General features: G+C 49.8%; 1 protein-coding gene across 4 annotated transcripts in view; it reads right to left on the bottom strand.

Moving 5' to 3' along the window:
* The window catches only part of TBC1D2 (TBC1 domain family member 2), a 70,299-nt gene that overhangs the window by 12,930 nt on the left and 39,640 nt on the right, over positions 1 to 17,729 (bottom strand). For all 4 annotated transcript variants that reach the window (XM_060199108.1, XM_060199109.1, XM_060199110.1 and 1 more), the window contains 4 exons: positions 15,868 to 16,233; positions 8,315 to 8,425; positions 3,005 to 3,192; positions 93 to 569 (listed from right to left, as the gene is read on the bottom strand). In XM_060199108.1, the coding sequence (XP_060055091.1) occupies positions 93 to 569; positions 3,005 to 3,192; positions 8,315 to 8,425; positions 15,868 to 16,233 (1,142 nt within the window). The remainder of the gene's footprint in view (positions 1 to 92; positions 570 to 3,004; positions 3,193 to 8,314; positions 8,426 to 15,867; positions 16,234 to 17,729) is intronic.

Raw genomic sequence — 17,729 nt, 5'->3', positions numbered from 1 at the left:
TCCTTTCACCTGCTTGTCCCCCTCATGCAGCACGTGGGACTCAAGCCTCCAGGTTCTGAGCGAGAGGTGCAGACTGGCCTGTGGGGACTCACCTGTTCAGGCCCTGACAGTAGCCGATGGTGGGGTTCTGCCAGGAGAAGGCCAGCAGCACCCGGCGAAGCTTGTCCGGGAAAGTGGAGGTTGGGCAGGTGAAGTGCTTGTTGTTGGGGAAGGTGCGGTGCAAGTCCAGCTCGATCTGGCGGGCGGCGGGGTGTTCGCAGGTCAGGCCCCGGGCCAGCAGCTCCTGGTAGCGGTCGGGGGAGTACAGGCGCTGGACACGGTGGCGCACCAGCCACCTCCAGACCCGCGGCCGCTGCTCCGGGGGCACGCCCGCCCGCAGCAGCTGCTTGAGTTCGGCAGAGGGGCTCAGCTCCTCCAGGGCTGTCCAGCGCTCCCGCAGGGGCCGCTCACCGGCCTCCTGGTCCAGCAGGTTGCGGGAGTGCACCTCCAGGGCCTGGATCTTGGCCAGTAGCTTCAGGTCCGCCATATCGTAGTCGGGCACCGTCAGGAAACCGTACTCGTCATATTCACTGCCATCAAGAGCCCAGGTTAGTGACACAGGTGAGCTACCTTCCCAGACAGGGGGCCGCGGTGGTGGTGGGGGGGCCCAGGTAAGTTCCCGCCTTGACCCCACTTGGCCATATAGCCACAGGCAGGTTACTTCAGCTCTCCGTGTCTTAGTCTGCTCACCTGTGCTCTGGGCAGGGGGACGCCTGCTTCACCTCACTCATCCCAAAGACCTGCCACTATAAACACTATAGACAGGCTAGGCCGCTCCTGCTATGTAGCAAGAGCTGGAGAGACACCCGTTCATCCATCTCTGCACAGGTAAAGGGCTCTCGGGGCCAGGAGACTGCTGGTCTAGCTTCGCAGGTGGGAGACAGATGACCAGGGAATCATGGCTGAGTGAGACGCGGTTCAGTCTTTATTGATGAGGAATGCAGTGCAATCTATATGTCTCTAATCACAATCCTGTCCTTATATAGCTCCCTGAGGCGGAAGTGTCAGGTCCGAAGAGGATGTACTAGCATAGGGTGTGGGGAGAAGGAAAAAGCCTGCGAAGGAGTGGGGATTAAACGGTGGAAAACAGGGTGTGACTAGGAGAGGGGGGCGGAGTGGAAAAAGAGCGGGAACCAATGGGGATTAAACCAGTGCGAACAAAACAGTGATTATGTAAATAGACCACAGCGTCAAGCAATGCAACAGAAGGGGTCTTAGAAGCAGAATTTAGAAGCAGACCAACAGGAGACAGCTCACTCGGTAGAGTGCACACTTTACCATGCACGAGGGCTTGGGACTGAGTCCACGATACCCCATGGGGCAGCACACAGGACAGCAGGAGAGCTCCATCAAAGCCTCTCCTTGGCAGGGCTGGGCGGCATTACACCAGCTCCCCCCCCCCCCCCCCCCCCCCCCCGCTCCATTGCTTAACGTGTGGTCTATTTCCATAATCATTGTTTTGTCTGAGACCCACCCTGCCTGCAGGGCATTGGTTAATCCCCACTGGTTAGATGGAAGCTTGCTACTTTCAAGCTCTTTTCTCCCCACCCTCTACCCATTTCCTTTTCTGGCCTGGCACTTCTGCTTCGGAAGGTATAAAGGCAGTTCTTTTCTGATCAATAAAGGCATTGCATTGCGTTCCTGTTCAGCCAAGAGTTCCTGGTTCCTCTCCCACGGCACTGAGTAAGCAGCAGCCTAGGCTGGCTCCGGCCGTGTTCTCTCCAACCCAGAGAGCACGTGTTCCGGAAGAAACACCCTCAGGCTAGCCTGGCAGCAGCTAGCTAGCACCTGGATAAATGCACACGTTAAGGTGCACAAGGACCCGGTTTTGACCTCCTGCTCCCCACCTGCAGGGGAGAAGCTTTGTGAGCAGTTGAGCAAGTACTGCAGGTGCATCTCTCTCCCTCGCCCCTCTCAGTTTCTCTCTAGCCTGTCAAATAAAGAAGAAAACAAAACCAGCCACTGGCAACAGCGGATTCATCATGCAGGCACTAAGCCCCAACGATAACCCTGGTGGCCAGAATGAAAGAAAGAGAGAAAGACAGAAAGAAAGAAAGGAAGAAAGAAAGAAAGGAAGAAAGAAAGAAAGGAAGGAAGGAAGGAAGGAAGGGAGAGAGAGAGAGAGAGAGAGAAAGAAATTTAGGAAGGAAGGGACAAAGTAATTAAATTAGGAAGGGAGAAAGAAAAAAAAAGAGTCCTCTCTGTCTCTCATCTGAGATTGAAGAGGAAAATAAATGACTCCTTACTGAGGCCCCCAAGCCCCGAGCTGCCCATTTGGTAAGCCCCAGGCTGGATGGGGAGTAACAGCACCAGGGGGTAAGTGGGGGTGGGCAATGGGGGCCACTCCAGAGGGCATCTCACTTGTTCAACCTGTGCTGGCCCTTCTCCTTAATCCGATACATTACCGCCTGCCCCCATACTGGCCCTTCCGTGCCTTCTCACTCAGTCCCGATGAGCCTGGGAAGCTGGGCCCTGTGGAGGCTGAATACGAGGCTTGAAGAAGTGAAGTGACCTGCCAAGGTCGTGCTGTAAGACAGCCACATCTGCCTCCAAAGCCTGGGCTTTTGCCACAGAGTCACTCAGCCTCCCAGGAAGGATGGCCCCAGCCACATCTGTCTGCTCAGTCTGACTGCCCGTGTCCACTGTGCTGAGTGAGGGGTTGGCTCAGAGAGGGGAGTTGGCTTATCTCCTCTCCTTCCCTTCCTGACAAACAAATCGCCTCTCAGAGGAAGCCTGAGGAAGCGTGAAAAGCAGAGCTCTGCCCACTGCACTGCTGTGGGGCTTCAGGCAAACAGCCGTCTTCTCTGAGCTGGCACAGCCCTAGCTGCCAGCTTGGGGCTCCTCTCAGCCACGTGCTCTCTCCTCTGACAACATGAAGAGGAGGTAAGGGGCATCCGGGCAGCAGGAACAGCAACCAGCAGTGGAGAACCCCACCTCCTGCAACCCAGCCCTGCCCTGGGCTCACCTGATGGGGCTGAGCTGGACACTGTCGGCCGCAGCCTCCCCCGCTTCCCACTGCAGCGCCTCCTGGACCAGCTGCCTCAGCAGCTCCGAGCACTCGCCGGCCCCTGGCCCCATGGCCTCCTGCAGCCTCCGCAGCCCGGCCAGGTACTTGCTCTCTACCTGGCAGTTCCTGGCTTGGAGGTAGGCACACTGTGGGAGGGAAGGGAGGGAGGTGGTCGGGTCACCTGCTGAAGCCTGAGCAGCCACGTGGCCCTTCTTGCAGCAATCGCCTCCACCACCAGCCTTCACTAACACAGGAGTTTGTGAGGCAGGAGAGAGAACGCCAGACCCCCGGGTCCACAGCTGGAGCTGGGTTCAGAAGGGAGAGGGGCCCAGGCAGCAGTGCATCTGATAGTGTACACATATTATCGTGTGAAAGAACCCGGGATTCACAAGGGACGGCCTAAGGATCCCGGTTCAAGCCACTGACTCCCCACCTGTAGGGGGGTCACCTCACAAGCGGTGAAGCAGGTGTCTGTCTTTCTCTCCCCTGTCTTCCTCTCCTCCCTCGATTTCTCTCTGTCCTATCCAATAACGACAGCAATAATAACAATAACAACAACAACGATAAATAACAAGGGCAACAAAAGGGGAAAAAATTAAAAAAAGGGAGTTGGGCGGTAGCGTAGCAGGTTAAGCGCACGTGGCGCAAAGTGCAAGGACCGGTGGAAGGATCCTGGTTCGAGCCTCCGGTTCCCCACCTGCAGGGGAGTCGCTTCACGGGTGGTGAAGCAGGTCTGCAGGTGTCTGTCTTTCTCTCCCCCTCTCTGTCTTCCCCTCCTCTCTCCATTTCTCGCTGTCCTATCCAACAATGATGATGTCAATAACAACAACAATAACTACAACAACAATAAAAAGACAACAAGGGCAACAAAAGGCAAAATAATAAATAAAATAAAGTTTCTTTAAAAAAAAAAAAACCCGGGTTTTAGTGCCTAGTCCCCACCTGCAGGAAGGCAGCTTCACAAGTGGTGAAGCAATGTTGCAGGTATCTCCTTCTCCCCCTCTATGTCCCCTTTCAGTTTATTTCTGTCCTGGGCAGGGGGAGTCAGCATAACCGTTAGGTTATTCAAACAGACTCTCACAACTGAACCCTCCGAGATTCAACCCTTTTGCACCATTATAAGCCAGAGCTAAGCAGTACTTCAGTAAGGACAACAACAAAAGAAAGAAAGAAAGAGAGAGAGAGAGAGAGAAAGGAGGAAAAGAAGGAAGCAAGGGAGAGAGGGAGAAACGGCTGCTGGGAGTGGTGGGTTTGTTGTGCAGCTCCTGAGCCCCAGCAACAACCATGGTGGCAATTAAAAAAAAAAGGGAGGGAGGGAGGGAGGGAGGGAAGAGGGAGGAGAGGTGGACCTGGACAGCAATGGGGATGTACAGAAAGGAAATCAGAGCAGACAGCGGCACACCTGGCTAAGCACTCCCATTACCAAAGCGGAAACTAGACATTTAAGGATAAACTATCAGCTGAACATAAAAGACAAGAACGCAGAAGTGAGAGGCAGAGCAAGAAGGCAGATAGAAGGCAGAGGCCAGGTCCTCCCACGCCTGCAGTCCGCCCTGGCTCAGCCGCTGGCAGGGCAGCCTGACGTCTTCACCGGAATAAGAATGACGCAGGAGTCTGCCGCAGGGCTCTGGTGAGGGCCGGGCAACCCACTCTTTAAAGGTTATTTTGTCTGGGACTCCTACAGCCACCCTTGAGCTTTTTTCATTCCTATTTCATTCCTAATTTCAAATTAGTTGTGTCTTGGATCTAGAGTGAGTCCTTCCCTCCTCTCCCCTCCCCTCCCTTTTCTCAGAGCCCTGCTCAGCTCTGATATACGGCGGTGCCGGGGACCAAACCTGGGAACCCAGAGATCAGGCAGGACAGGCATTTTGCTGTCTCTCCAGTCCTAGAAAGTGAGCCTCCTTTACTGAGTCTATTTAATCTGTTCCGTCAGTTTCTTTCGATTGGACAGTTTAATTAATTTACATTTAGAGTAATTGCTGATAAGGACATATCCTGTCATAGTGCTGTTTTCTTTCTTTCTTTCTTTCTTTCTTTCTTTCTTTCTTTCTTTCTTTCTTTCTTTCTTTCTTTCTTTCTTTCTTTTTCTTCCAGGGTTATCGCTGGGGCTCGGTGCCTACACTACAAATCCACTGCTCCTAGAGGCTATTTTTTCCTTTTTGTTGCCTTGTTGTTTATTATTGTTGTTATTGCTGTCGTTAGATAGGTCAGAGAGAAATGGAGAGAGAAGGGAAAGACAGAGAGGGGGAGAGAAAGACAGACACCTGCAGACCTGCTTTACCACCTGTGAAGCGATCGCCCCTGCCCCCGTAGGTGGGGAGCCGGGGGCTCGAACCAGGATCCTTATGCCGGTTCTTGAGCTTTGCGCCATGTGCGCTTAACCCACTGCACTACTGCCCCCCCGTCCTCCCTCCCCGTGCTGTTTGTTTTCTATATGTCTTCTTGTTTTTTGCCTCTCACGTCCTGCATTATTGTCCTCTTTTATGTTTATGCTGAATGTCTATTTTCCTTTTTAAAATCTCCTTATTGGGGAAATTAATGGTTTATAGTTAACAGTAAATACAATAGTTTGTACATGCATAACATTTCCCAGTTTTCCACATAACAATACAACCCCCACTAGGTCCTCCTCTGCCATCCTGTTCCAGGACCTGAACTCTCCCCCTTCCGGGACCCACCCCAGAGTCTTTTACTTTGGTGCAAGACACCAACTCCAGTCCAAGTTCTGCTTAAAGTTTTCCCTTCTGCTCTTGTTTTTCAACTTCTGTCTATGAATGAGATCATCCCATGCTCATCCTTTTGTTTCTAACTTATCTCACATAACAGTTTCTTCAAGCTTCATCCAGGATGGGGTGGAGAAGGTGAATTCATCATTTTTGATAGCTGAGTAGTATATATAGACCACAATTTACTCAGCCACTTATCTGTTGTTGGACATATGGGTTGTTTCCAAATTTTGGCTATTACAAATTGTGCTGCTATAAACATAGGTACACACAAATCTTTTTGGATGATTGTGCTTGGTTGCTCAGGGTATATCCCTAGGAGAGGAACTGCAGGGTCATAGGGTAGGTCCACATCTACCTTCTGAGAGTTCTCCAGAGGTTGGACCAATTTACATTCCCACCAGTAGTGTAGGAGGGTTCCTTTGTCCCCACAACCTCTCCACCATGTGTTGATGCTACCATTTCTGATAATTTCATATATATATATATATATATATGATCCCATAGCTATATTTTTTGTGGTTTCCATGGGGTTAACATTTAAAATTCTAAAACTGTAACATTCTAATATGAGTTCATATTAGCTTAACTTTAATTAAACACACAGAACACTACCTTTTCATAGTTCTTTGCTGATGTCCAAAATTACATCTTTCAACTTTATGCCCTAAATATAAATGAATAATTCTCTTAAATGTATTAGTTTCTTAAATTATATAGAAAATAAAATTTGGAGTTACAAGTCAAAGCTACAGCAGTATTAGCATTTGGGTAAATACTTTATGTATCAGCCTATTAAATCATGTGGGGATCAATACACGTGATTGCAGCTTTTACAGTAAACGGACTTCAGCTTTTATAAGTGCCCATGTACTCACCTTCACTGAGATCTTTATTCCTTTTTGAGTTACTGCCTAGTGTTCTTTAAGTTCACCAGGCAGAACTCCCCTGAATATTTCTCGCGGGGTAAGACATTCTGAGCACTAACAAACTCTCTCAGTTTTCGTTTGTTTGGAAATGTCTTTATTGTTCCCTTATTTATTTATTTTTTTGTCTCCAGGGTTATCACTGGGGCTCGGTGCCTGCAGTACGAATCCACTGCTCCTGGAGGCCATCTTTTTTTCCATTGCTGTTGTTGGATAGGACAGATAAAGATTGAAAGAGGAGGAGAAAACAGAGAGGGGGAGAGAAAGATAGACACCCTTCACAGCTTGCAAAGTGACCCCCCTGCAGGTAGGGAGCCTAGGGGCTCAAAACCCGGATCCCTGCACTCCACACTAGGTGCGTTTAACCTGGTGCACTACTGCCTGGCCCCCTTTCCCTTATTTTTGAAGTTTTTTTTTTTTTTTTTCTGGTTGAAAGCCTTTTTTTTTCTTTTAAAATATTTTAAAAACAGTCACATGGTGTTTAGTGATAAGGGTGTGTCCTGAGAAACTGCTACTTGTAAAATTTGTACCTGTGTGAACATCAGAGAGTGTTTGCACACGTCCAGATGGTATGGTCTGCTATACACCTATGCTCTACAGAGGGACCTTCATCATAGATCATGTCACTCATTAAAAGATTGTTTCGTGGCACATGACTGACTGCATTATCAGCCCACTGCTGCTGGTCTTCAAAGTTCCCCATGAGAAACCTGCTGACAGTCTTGAAGCGGGTCCCTTATATGGGATGCTTCTTAATGCTTTCAACAAGGGCGGCCCACCCCGCCCCCTGCTCCTCTGTGATGAGAAGCCACAGTGACTAGAACACAGATCCTGCTATTTGGGAGATGGATTCCTTTCGCTCTCCCTGACTCCTAAGAGCACAATCACTGGTCAGGGGGCAGGGTGGAGGATGGGGGGCTACGAACAACTGTGCTAAGAACGAAAATTAATTCCATTTTCACCCTCAAGTTCCCCTGGAAGTTCTAAGCCTACAACGAACGGACTTCAACATCTCTGGATGTTTACGACAGGTGCTACCAGTACAACTGCTGTGTAGGCTGAGACACTGCCTTTTTCCATTTTTTTTTCTTTCTATTTTTACTTGACAGGGTAGGGGAGATAAAGAAGGAGAGAGAAAGAGACATGCAGACCTGCTTCATTGCTCATGAAGTGTCTCTCCTGCACGTGGGGAGCAGGGGTTTGAACCCTGGTCCTTTCACATGGTGATATATACGCTTAACAGGGTGTGCCCCCTAACATTTCCTTGCTTTATACTCAGTCCTCCTGAGTTCTCCTTATCGAGAAAGCTGGGTTCATGTTCCCTGTCTGTTTCTGGATCAGAACACCATTCGGCACTGCTTATTTGTGGTGCCAGGGTTTGAACCCGAGACCTCTGTGCATTACCTCTGCGAGGCCTCCCCCGATCCAGGTTTATTGGCCTTATTATTCACTGCTGAACAAGGTGACTCAACAGGCAGACCATGGGAATCTGGAGAAGAATCTGACGTGACTCTACTCACGAAGGGTCGTCCAGAGAAAGAAAACACAGGCGGTGAGAGGAGAGACCGAGGCGAGGCGGCCAGGAGCCAGCTGGCCGGGGGCGTCCCGCTTCTCACCTTCATCAGGAGGGTTTTCTCCTTCTCGGCCACCTTCCTCCAGATTTTCGTGACCTGGTGGATCTCGGAGTTCAGAAAGCGGTTCTGGGTTTTGTACGCTTCCATGTCATCCTAGGGAAGGAAGTGAAAGCACTTAGTCACACGCCATAAAGAAGCACTCCTTTTTTTCCCTTTTTTAACTCTCCAGTGAACTGCTAACATTCCCTCCCTTCCTTTTCTCTCTTTTCCCCACCCGGGTTAGAGACGGGGCTCGGTGCCAACACTACAAATCCACAGGTCCTGGCACTCATTTTTCCATTTTTTTTTTTTTTCTATTTTTATTTGACAGGGCAGGGGAGATAAAGAGGTATATAGAGAGACACATGCAGACCTGCTTCATTGCCCATGAAGTGTCCCTTCTGCAGGTGGGGAGCAGGGGTTTGAACCCTGGTCCTTTCACATGGTGATATGTACGCTTAACAGGGTGTGCCCCCTAACATTTCCTTGCTTTAGAATTTTCTAATACTAATGGTAAAAGAAAAGGAAGTCTGAATAAGTCAAATAAATACCCACCCTACCCTTACTAGTTTGATCACATATCAAGTGTTGGCTCTAATTTTCTGGCTGAGAGCCCCCAAGGGCCCTCTCTGACACCCTGCCTCCACATCCGTAAAGTATAAATGGAGAAAATACAGATACTACATGGGCAGCTGGGAGAATGAGTGAAGTAATGTGTCGAAACACTAAACACAGAGGCCAAAACATAGCAAACAGGCAAGCGTATTCATTCATTAAGTCATTCACTCACTCACTCATTTTTAATGCTTGCTCCAAGGCCTCCTGTGATATTACCATTACCAGATTAATGTTGAAAGACTAAGAGGGTGGGGGAGATAGCATAATGGTTATGCAAAAAGACTTTCATACCTGGGGCTCCAAAGTCCTAGGTTCTAGTCCCCCGCACCACCATAAGTCAGAGCTGAGCAGTGCTCTGGTGTCTCTCTCTCTCAAAAATAAAATAAACAAAATATATATTTTTAAATAAAGACTTAGAGGGGAGAGGGAGGGAGGGAAAGAGGCAGACAGAGAGAGAGAGAGAGAGAAAAGAGAAGAGGGAGAGAAGGGACAGAGTGGTAGCGCAAGGATCCCGGTTCGAGCCCCTGGCTCCCCACCTGCAGGGATGGTCCCTTTATAAGTGGTGAAACAGGTCTGCAGGTATCTGTCTTTCTCTGCCCCCTCTGTCTTCCTCTCCTCTCTCAATTTCTCAGTCTTATCCAACAACAATAACGGAAACAACAGCATCAACAGCGGAAAAAAGATGCCTGCCAGGAGCAGTGGATTTGTAGTGCAGACAGAGCCCCAGCGATAACCCTGAAGGCAAAAAAAAAAAAGGGGGGGGGAGAGAGAGAGGGAGCTTCCTCCATGATTTGGTGCTCCCATCTGGTGCCAGGGCTTGAACCCCGGGCCTTCTGTATGGTAAGATACACGTGCTTCTGAGCGAGTGATCTTCTGCAAGTAGTGTTTGATTTTTAAAAAACAAGTAGATTTGGTCACACTGAACAATCTGGTGGGGATCTTTTTACTGTGTCACTTTGTAAAGACCATGCTACTATACAAGCTTCCTGATGATCAGTTTTAATGTCCAGACACTTCTTTTTTTTTTGCCTCCAGGGTTATTGCTGGGGCTTGGTGCCTGCACCACGAATCCACTGCTCCTGGAGACTTTTTTATTTTTATTTATTTATTTTCTTTTGTTGCCCTTGTTGTTTTATTGTTGTAGTTATTGGATAGGACAGAGAGAAATGGAGAGAGGAGGGGAAGACAGAGAGGGGGAGAGAAAGATAGACACCTGCAGACCTGCTTCACCTCCTGTGAAGTGACTCCCCTGCAGGTGGGGAGCCGAGGGCTCAAACCGGGATCCTTACGCTGGTCTTTGTGCTTGGCACCACGTGCGCTTAACCCGGCTACCGCCTGACTCCCTAGACGCTCTTCTGTTGGGTGAATTTAACAGTATTCCATTATAATCCACCTCTTTTTAAAAAACTTTTTATTCCCATCAAGGTTATTGCTGAGGCTGGGTACCTACACAATGAATCGACCACACCCTGTGTTCATTTGATTTTCACCTTTCTTGTTAGCTAGGAATGAAAGAATTTGAGAGGGGAGGGGGAGGTAGAGGGGAACAGAGAAAGACACCTTCAGCACTACTTCACCACTCATGAGGCTTCTCCCCCTGCAGGTGTGAGGGGGGCTTGAAGCCGGGTCCTTGCACACATGCATGTGTGCGCTCAAGCGGGTGTACTGCCATCCACCCTGCTTTTGCCTTATGTGACAATGGGTGCAGTGATCTCGAGCACAGAGTTGTCCTTGGGAAGCTGCCGAGCAGAGAGTGAGGGAGTTGCTGGGGCGTGCAAGGAACGGGCAGTGAAGCCCGGGAGTCCTGGCAGAGAAGTCCCTCTTTGCTCTGCTGGACGGCCACTATGGAAGCGAATGACGCACAGACAGCTCAGCGCCTTTCCTCTCCAGGCCAGAGCATTGCCTGGCCCCTTTCTCTCGCTCATTCATGCGGTTGGTGGCAAGTGCAATGCAGGTGTCACTTCCCTCTATGAGTTCTCCTGCCTGGAGCTGCTCTGTCCCACTGCACATCCCCTCCGCTTGCTGAAAGCCCCTCCCATTGTTTGTGGGTTCCTTCCCCTGTTTGGGAGAATGCAACAAGCCTCCTTGGATGCCGGGGAGGAGAATGCCTCTTAGGGCAGAATTCCTGCTGTTTTCCCAGCCATTTTCCCTCACAGCTACACAGTTTGCCACAACTTCATCATTACAGCCATGCTGCAGGGCAAGCTTTAAGCTCCTGTCACTCTCCTGTTGTGGACAGGAAACAAGTAGAGAAGGGAAGCTCTCGCTGGTCACATAGCCCGCATGGATGAGAGACAGATCCAGACTGACAGCTCAGCCTGCAGCAGGAACTGGAAACTGCTGTGGGTGAAAGCTAGTCAGTCCGTGATGGACCTAGCGGGACACCACCACTTGGTCCTGCCTTCTGCTCCCGGCCCTCTGTCCTCATCCCATGCCCTGAAGATGATTGTTGGGCATATCACAGAGGGTACCCCACTTCTGGTCCGGATAGAGGAGGCAGGTGGGAACACCCTTTGGAGCATCGGTGGCCATGGGGATGGGCTTGCACCTGCTCTACGCAGAATCTTTCTAGGCTCAGAACTGAAAGGAGATGAGAGGAAGACCTCCAAGACCAGCCACAGGAGTAGTGACGTGAGGATGGAAGATACAAACAGAGACAGACAGGGTGGAAAGCACAACCAGACGTCACTGGTGGGGAGGCTGCGGCCTGGCGACTGTACTGTGTGACCCTGACATGGTCTTCCCCTCCCCAGGGCCAGCTGTCGGCGTCAGCAAATGAAGAGGAATATTCCGGCTCTGATAGTGAATGATGCAGAGTCTCTTTTCAGACTGCCCGTTTCAATGGCGAGGGGGTGTTCCCTTCACAGTGGGCAATCACGAGGCAAGCAGGAAATGGAAACGTCACTCTGGCCAAACTCACTGATAACGGGTCTTCATTCAGTTTTTCCTGTATCAGATATCTAGACAAATAAGCATCTCCAAGAAAATCACACCCTGCTTTAAATAAGTCAGCAGCTGATGTTGTCACTGTGAAGACATCAGGAGAACGCGATTGCACAAACCCTATGGGGACCACCGTCACATGCGGGGGCCTTCACTGACTGAAATGTTGTTACGTGACACACGACTCTGTGTGACTGGTCCTAGAAACGCTCACTGGGCCTCTGAGGATCAGTTACGAAAACACGTTTGGGGGGATCGGGTGGCGGTGCACCTGGTTCAGCGCACATATTACCAAGCACAAGGACCCGGGTTTGAGCCCCGGCTCCCCATCTGCAGGGGTGGGGTCGGGTTCACAAGCGGTGAAACAGGTCTGCAGGTGTCTTTCTCTCCCTCTCTTTTTCCCTGTCCTCTCTCAATTTTGCTCTATCCTAATAAAAGTTAGAAAGAAACAAAAATGGCTCCCAGGAGTGGATCTGTAGTGCTGGCACCGAGCCCCAGTAATAATTAAAAAAAGAAAGAGAGAAAGAAAGAAAGAAAGAAAGAAAGAAAGAAAGAAAGAAAGAACGAGGGAGTCGGGCTGTAGCGTAGCAGGTTAAGCGCAGGTGGCGCAAAGCACAAGGACCAGCATAAGGATCCCGGTTCGAACCCTGGCTCCCCACCTGCAGGGGAGTCGCTTCACAGGCGGTGAAACAGGTCTGCAGGTGTCTGTCTTTCTCTCCTCCTCTCTCCATTTCTCTCTGTCCTATCCAACAACGACAACAACAATAATAACTACAACAATAAAACAACAAGGGCAACAAAAGGGAATAAATAAATAAAATAAATATTTTAAAAAAATTAAAGAAAGAAAAAAAACAGACAAAAAACACACAAAACCACATTTGGTTGAAGTGGATCACACTGAATCGTCTCATAGCTGGGCTCACTGAGAAATTAGATTCCTAAGCACCCAACTTCTTAGGAAGACTGTGCTTCCAGTTGACTCTATGGGACATCTGGGGAGTATGCCCATGACCCCCACTGCTACTCATGGGTCTTCAGAGGTGACCCCCGAAGGCTGAGCACAGAGAGAAGAGAAGAGGAAGACATTTTACAGGGTGGGAAGTGATGGCTGGAAGCGATTTTCCTTGCTGTGGGAGAGAGGGAGGATTTTCTTTCTTTTTTTTTAAGTAAAGTCTTTTTACCTTATTTTTTAAAAAAAATATTTTATTTTATTTATTTATTCCCTTTTGTTGCCCTTGTTGTTTTATTGTTGTAGTTATTATTGTTGTTGTTGTCGTTGTTGGATAGGACAGAGAGAAATGGAGAGAGGAGGGGAAGACAGAGAGGGGGAGAGAAAGACAGACACCTGCAGACCTGCTTCACCACCTGTGAAGCGACTCCCCTGCAGGTGGGGAGCCGGGGTTCGAACCGGGATCCTTATGCCGGTCCTTGTGCTTTGCGCCACCTGCACTTAACCCGCTGCGCTACAGCCCGACTCCCCCTTATTATTTTTTTAATCTTTAGTTATTGGACACAGACAGCCAGAAATCGAGAGAGAAGAGAAAGATAGGGAGGGAGAGAGACAGAGAGACACCTGCAGCCCTGCTTCACCTCTCACAAAACTTTCCCCCTGCAGGTGGGGACCCAGGGGCTCAATACCGGGTCCTTGTGCACTGTGCCGTGCACTCAACCAGGTGCGCCACCACCTGGTGAGGGAGGACTTTCTTTTTTTTCTTTAAAGATTTTATTTATTTATGAGAAAGATAGGAAGAGAGAGAAAGAACCAGACATCACTCCGGCACACGTGCTGCCAGGGATCAAACTCGCGACCTCATGCTTCAGAGTCTAAAGCTTTACCACTGCACCACCTCCCAGACCAAAGAGGGAAGACTTTCTAATAAGCTTGTGGCATCTGCATCTTCATGCTAGACTAGATAAGAAAAAGATTCCGTGGCTAGTGTTGTGGGTTTTTAGCAGAAAGGAAGAGCAGGGACTGTGGGTTGCACATGGTCTTGCTCGGCCCTCCCCACAGCTGGGGTGACCTGCCCCAGGCCAGGCAGCTAGAAGAGGCAAAGCCAGCACCTAAGTCCAACCCTGAACCACACCTTCCACAGGTCTTTCAAAAGATTCTGATTTCTTCTTCTTCCCCTTCTCTTTCACTTCCTCCAAAAAGCAGTTCTTTGACAGAGCGGTGCAGGAGCCCTGTGGCGGCATGTGTGGCTGTGCGTGGCAGGGTTGGGGCAGGGTTAGCCCTGGCTCCACTCCTGCCCCTCTGCCTTTTCAACCCCGAGCAAGTGAGTCCACCTTTCTCAGCCGTCTGTTCTCTGGGGGGCAGGCCAGCAGCTGCCTCGCGGGCTGGTGTGGGGAATCAAAGGAAATGACACAAGTAAAGTGTGTGAGGACAAGAGGAGTGATGGCTGCCATTGTTATGAGTGAGTCACAGCAGACACAGGCCCACTGTGCTGGGTGCAGGGCCAGGGAGGGCTACCGCTCAGCCTGGGGTCTCCTCAGGGCACCAGCAAGGTGCTGCAGGAGACTGGCAGGCCCCAGGCCAACACACCTAGAACTCAGGAATTCTGACTCCCCTCTCTCTCTCTCTTTTTTTTTTTTTGCCTCCAGGGTTATCGATGGGGCTTCGTGCCAGCATCACAAATTCACTGCTCCTGGCGGCCACTTTTTTCTCATTTTATTGGATAGGACAGAGAGAAATGGAGAGAGGATGGGCACAGAGAAAGACAGACACCTGCAGACCTGCTTTACTGCTTGTGAAGCATTCCTCCTGCAAGGGGGGAGCCTGGGGCTTGAACCCAGATCATTGCGCAGGTCCTTGCGCTTAGTGCTATGTGCACTTAACGGGTGCACCATGGCCTAGCCCGTCATCTCTAATCTCCATCTGAGCCCTTCACTTTGTATTCTAGGGTGTCATGAAGAGGTCAGACCACACTGGGCCTCCCAGCTGACAGAGTGAGGAGGCGGAGCTGGAGAGAGCTCACCGGACCGAGCATGCACTCTACCAGCAAAGGACCCAGGCCTGATCCCCCAGCACTGTCTGGAAGCACCGCACACAGGGGGAGTTACGTGAATGGTGGCGAGGTGCTGCGGTGTCTCTTTCTCCCCTCTCTCTGCTGATGCCGAAAGGGGAAAAAAAAAGACTGGTGGCCCAGGAGGTGGCACAGTGGCTAAGGCACTAGACTCTCAAGCATGAGGTCCTGAGTTCAATCCCAGGCAGCACATGTACCAGAGTGATGTCTGTTCTCTCTCCCTCTCTCTCCCTCTCTCTCTCTCACCTAGCTTTCTCATTAATAAGTGAATAAAAATCTTAATTTTTTAAAAAAAAAGACTGCTGAGAGCAAGAGAATTGTGCCTGTGTGAACACACACACACACACACCCTGAGGGGAGGTACGTAGTCTCATTTCCATCAACATCTAGCTCAGGGCTGGTGAAATAGCTCACTTGGATAGTGTGCTGCCTGAGCCTGGCCCCCAGCTCACTGAAGGAGACTTCAGTGCTGTGGTCTCTTTCACTCTCTCTCTGCTCTAACTAAAAAAAAAAAAAAAAAAAAATATATATATATATATATATATATTTCAAATATTACATTCTCATGTTAAAATTAATTTGATGGGGGGTGGGCAGTGGTGCACCCAGTTAAGCGCACATACCACCATGTGCAATGACCTGGGTCCAAGCCCCCGCTCTCCACCTGCAGGGGGAACGCTTCATGAGCAGTGAGACAGATGTCTTTTTCCCACCCCTTTCGGTCTTCCTGCTGGGCCCCCACTTTCAATTTCTCTCTGTCCTGTCAAATAAAAATAGAAAAAAAAAAGTGGAAAATAATGGCCACCGGGGAGCAGTGGGTGTGTAGTGCAAGCACTGAGCCCCAGCAGTAATCCTGGTGGCAAATAATAATAATAATAATAATAATTTGTTTTTCCCTCCAGAAAACCCTTAGGGTTGAGCAGAGCCATTCCCGAGCTCCCAGGGCCGGGCTGGGGGGGGGGGGGGTCCTACCTTCAGGTGCTCTATCTTCTCCTGCTGGCTCAGGAAGTCTCTGCCGGGGGGCTGCATGAAGTCCTGGGTGACCTTCTCCGAGAGCTTGCAGATGACTTGCTGCTTGGCCTGGTTCTTGTCCATGAGCAGCTGCACGTGCTGCTGCAGTTCCTGCAGCTCCTGCTGCTGCAGGTTGGCCGCCTGCACCAGGCTCTCCCGCTCCTGCTCCAGGGCCTCCACGCGCCGGCCCAGGTCCGCGATCTGCCGCACTTTGTGCCGCACCAGCTCCAGCCGGTCCCTGTCCTCGGCGGCCGCCAGGTAAGCGCTGGACGCCCTCTTCTCCTGCTGGGCTGCCTCCAGGGCCTTGTGCAGGATCTTCACCAAGTCCTGAGAAGGGAGAGGGCAGGGTCCTGAGAGCTGCGGGGCCAGAGGAGAGGCGCTCGCTGCCACCAGCCCGCCCCAGGGGCATTTCACCCCAGCACCTTCTTCCTTTCTCCGTTAAGAGTCTGAGCTGGACACATGGTTCCTTAGCCCAAAAAGACATCTCCCAGCCACGCTCACAACTATATGTGGCCAAGAGATCATTGTGGCTCACTGGGAGAGGAGAAATGGCGTGGGCGGCACCTGGATTGGATCTTTAGAGCTACCCCACAGCGGCCTAGGAGGTGAAGAAGGGGGAGAATTCTGGACTCCAAGCAGAACGTTCCAAGTCCACTCCCTGACATCGCACGTGCTAGAGAGACGCTGGTTTCTCTGTTTCTATCTCTCTAATGAAATAATTTTTTAAAAAATCCTGTTTGTTTATTATCCACTAGGAATTGTTGGGGTTTGGTGCCTGCACAACAATCCATCACTCCCAATCACTCTGGTACCTTTTTTTTTTTTTTAAATAGAGAGAAACTGAAAGGAGAGAGGGGACAGGGAGGGAGAGAGAAGAGACGCGTATAGTACTGCTTCACAGCTCATGAAGCTTTTCTCCTGCACGTAAGGATCAGGGCTTGAACTTGGGTCCTTGTGTATGGTAATATACATGCTCTTCTGGGTGTACCCTTTATTAGTCTTTAAAGAGTTTTTATTAGAGATTTAATAATGATTAACAAGATCATAATATAACAGTGGTGCAATTATTATTTTTTAATTTTTAAAAAATATTTATTTTATTTACTTATTCTTTATTCCCCTTGTTTTATTGTTGTAGTTATTATTGTTGTCATGGTTGTTGGATAGGACAGAGAGAAATGGAGAGAGGAGGGGAAGACAGAGAGGGGGAGAGAAAGACAGACACCTGCAGACCTGCTTCACCGCTTGTGAAGCGACTCCCCTGCAGGTGGGGAGCCCGGGCTTGAACCAGGATGCTTACGCTGGTCCTTGTGCTTTGCGCCACATGCGCTTAACCCGCTGCGCTACAGCCCGACTTCCTTATTATTATTTTTATGAGAGAGAAAGAAACTAGAGCACTCAACTCTGGCTAATGGTGGGGCCAGAGACTGAACATGGAAACTCAAGAGTCTCAGGCAGAAAGTCTTTTGCAAATTATTAAAGTCATGGGCCCCTTGGAACATACCTAAAATAGGTTTCCTAGCTTCTTCCCACACAAAGACTCCTAGTTTCATCTGCTCTATTCCTACCTTTGGGTTCCTGTTTATTGAACAATTTGTCCTGTTTTAGATCTTACTGCCTTTCAGCCATCAATTGCAGACACTACTACGATGCCATCCTGACTTCCCTGGGCAGATGACCTCACCAATATGGTGGGAACTGTATGAACTTGTACCCGTTATCTTACAATCTGTTTAATCATTATTAAGTCACTAATAAAACATTTTGAAAAAGAAAATCTTTTGCATAGCCATTACGCAGTCTCCAATGTGCCCAATAAAGTA

This window comes from Erinaceus europaeus, chromosome 10 (genome assembly GCF_950295315.1).
Source record: "Erinaceus europaeus chromosome 10, mEriEur2.1, whole genome shotgun sequence".
Lineage (NCBI taxonomy): Eukaryota > Metazoa > Chordata > Mammalia > Eulipotyphla > Erinaceidae > Erinaceus > Erinaceus europaeus.
This window is presented reverse-complemented; position numbering and strand designations above follow the sequence as displayed.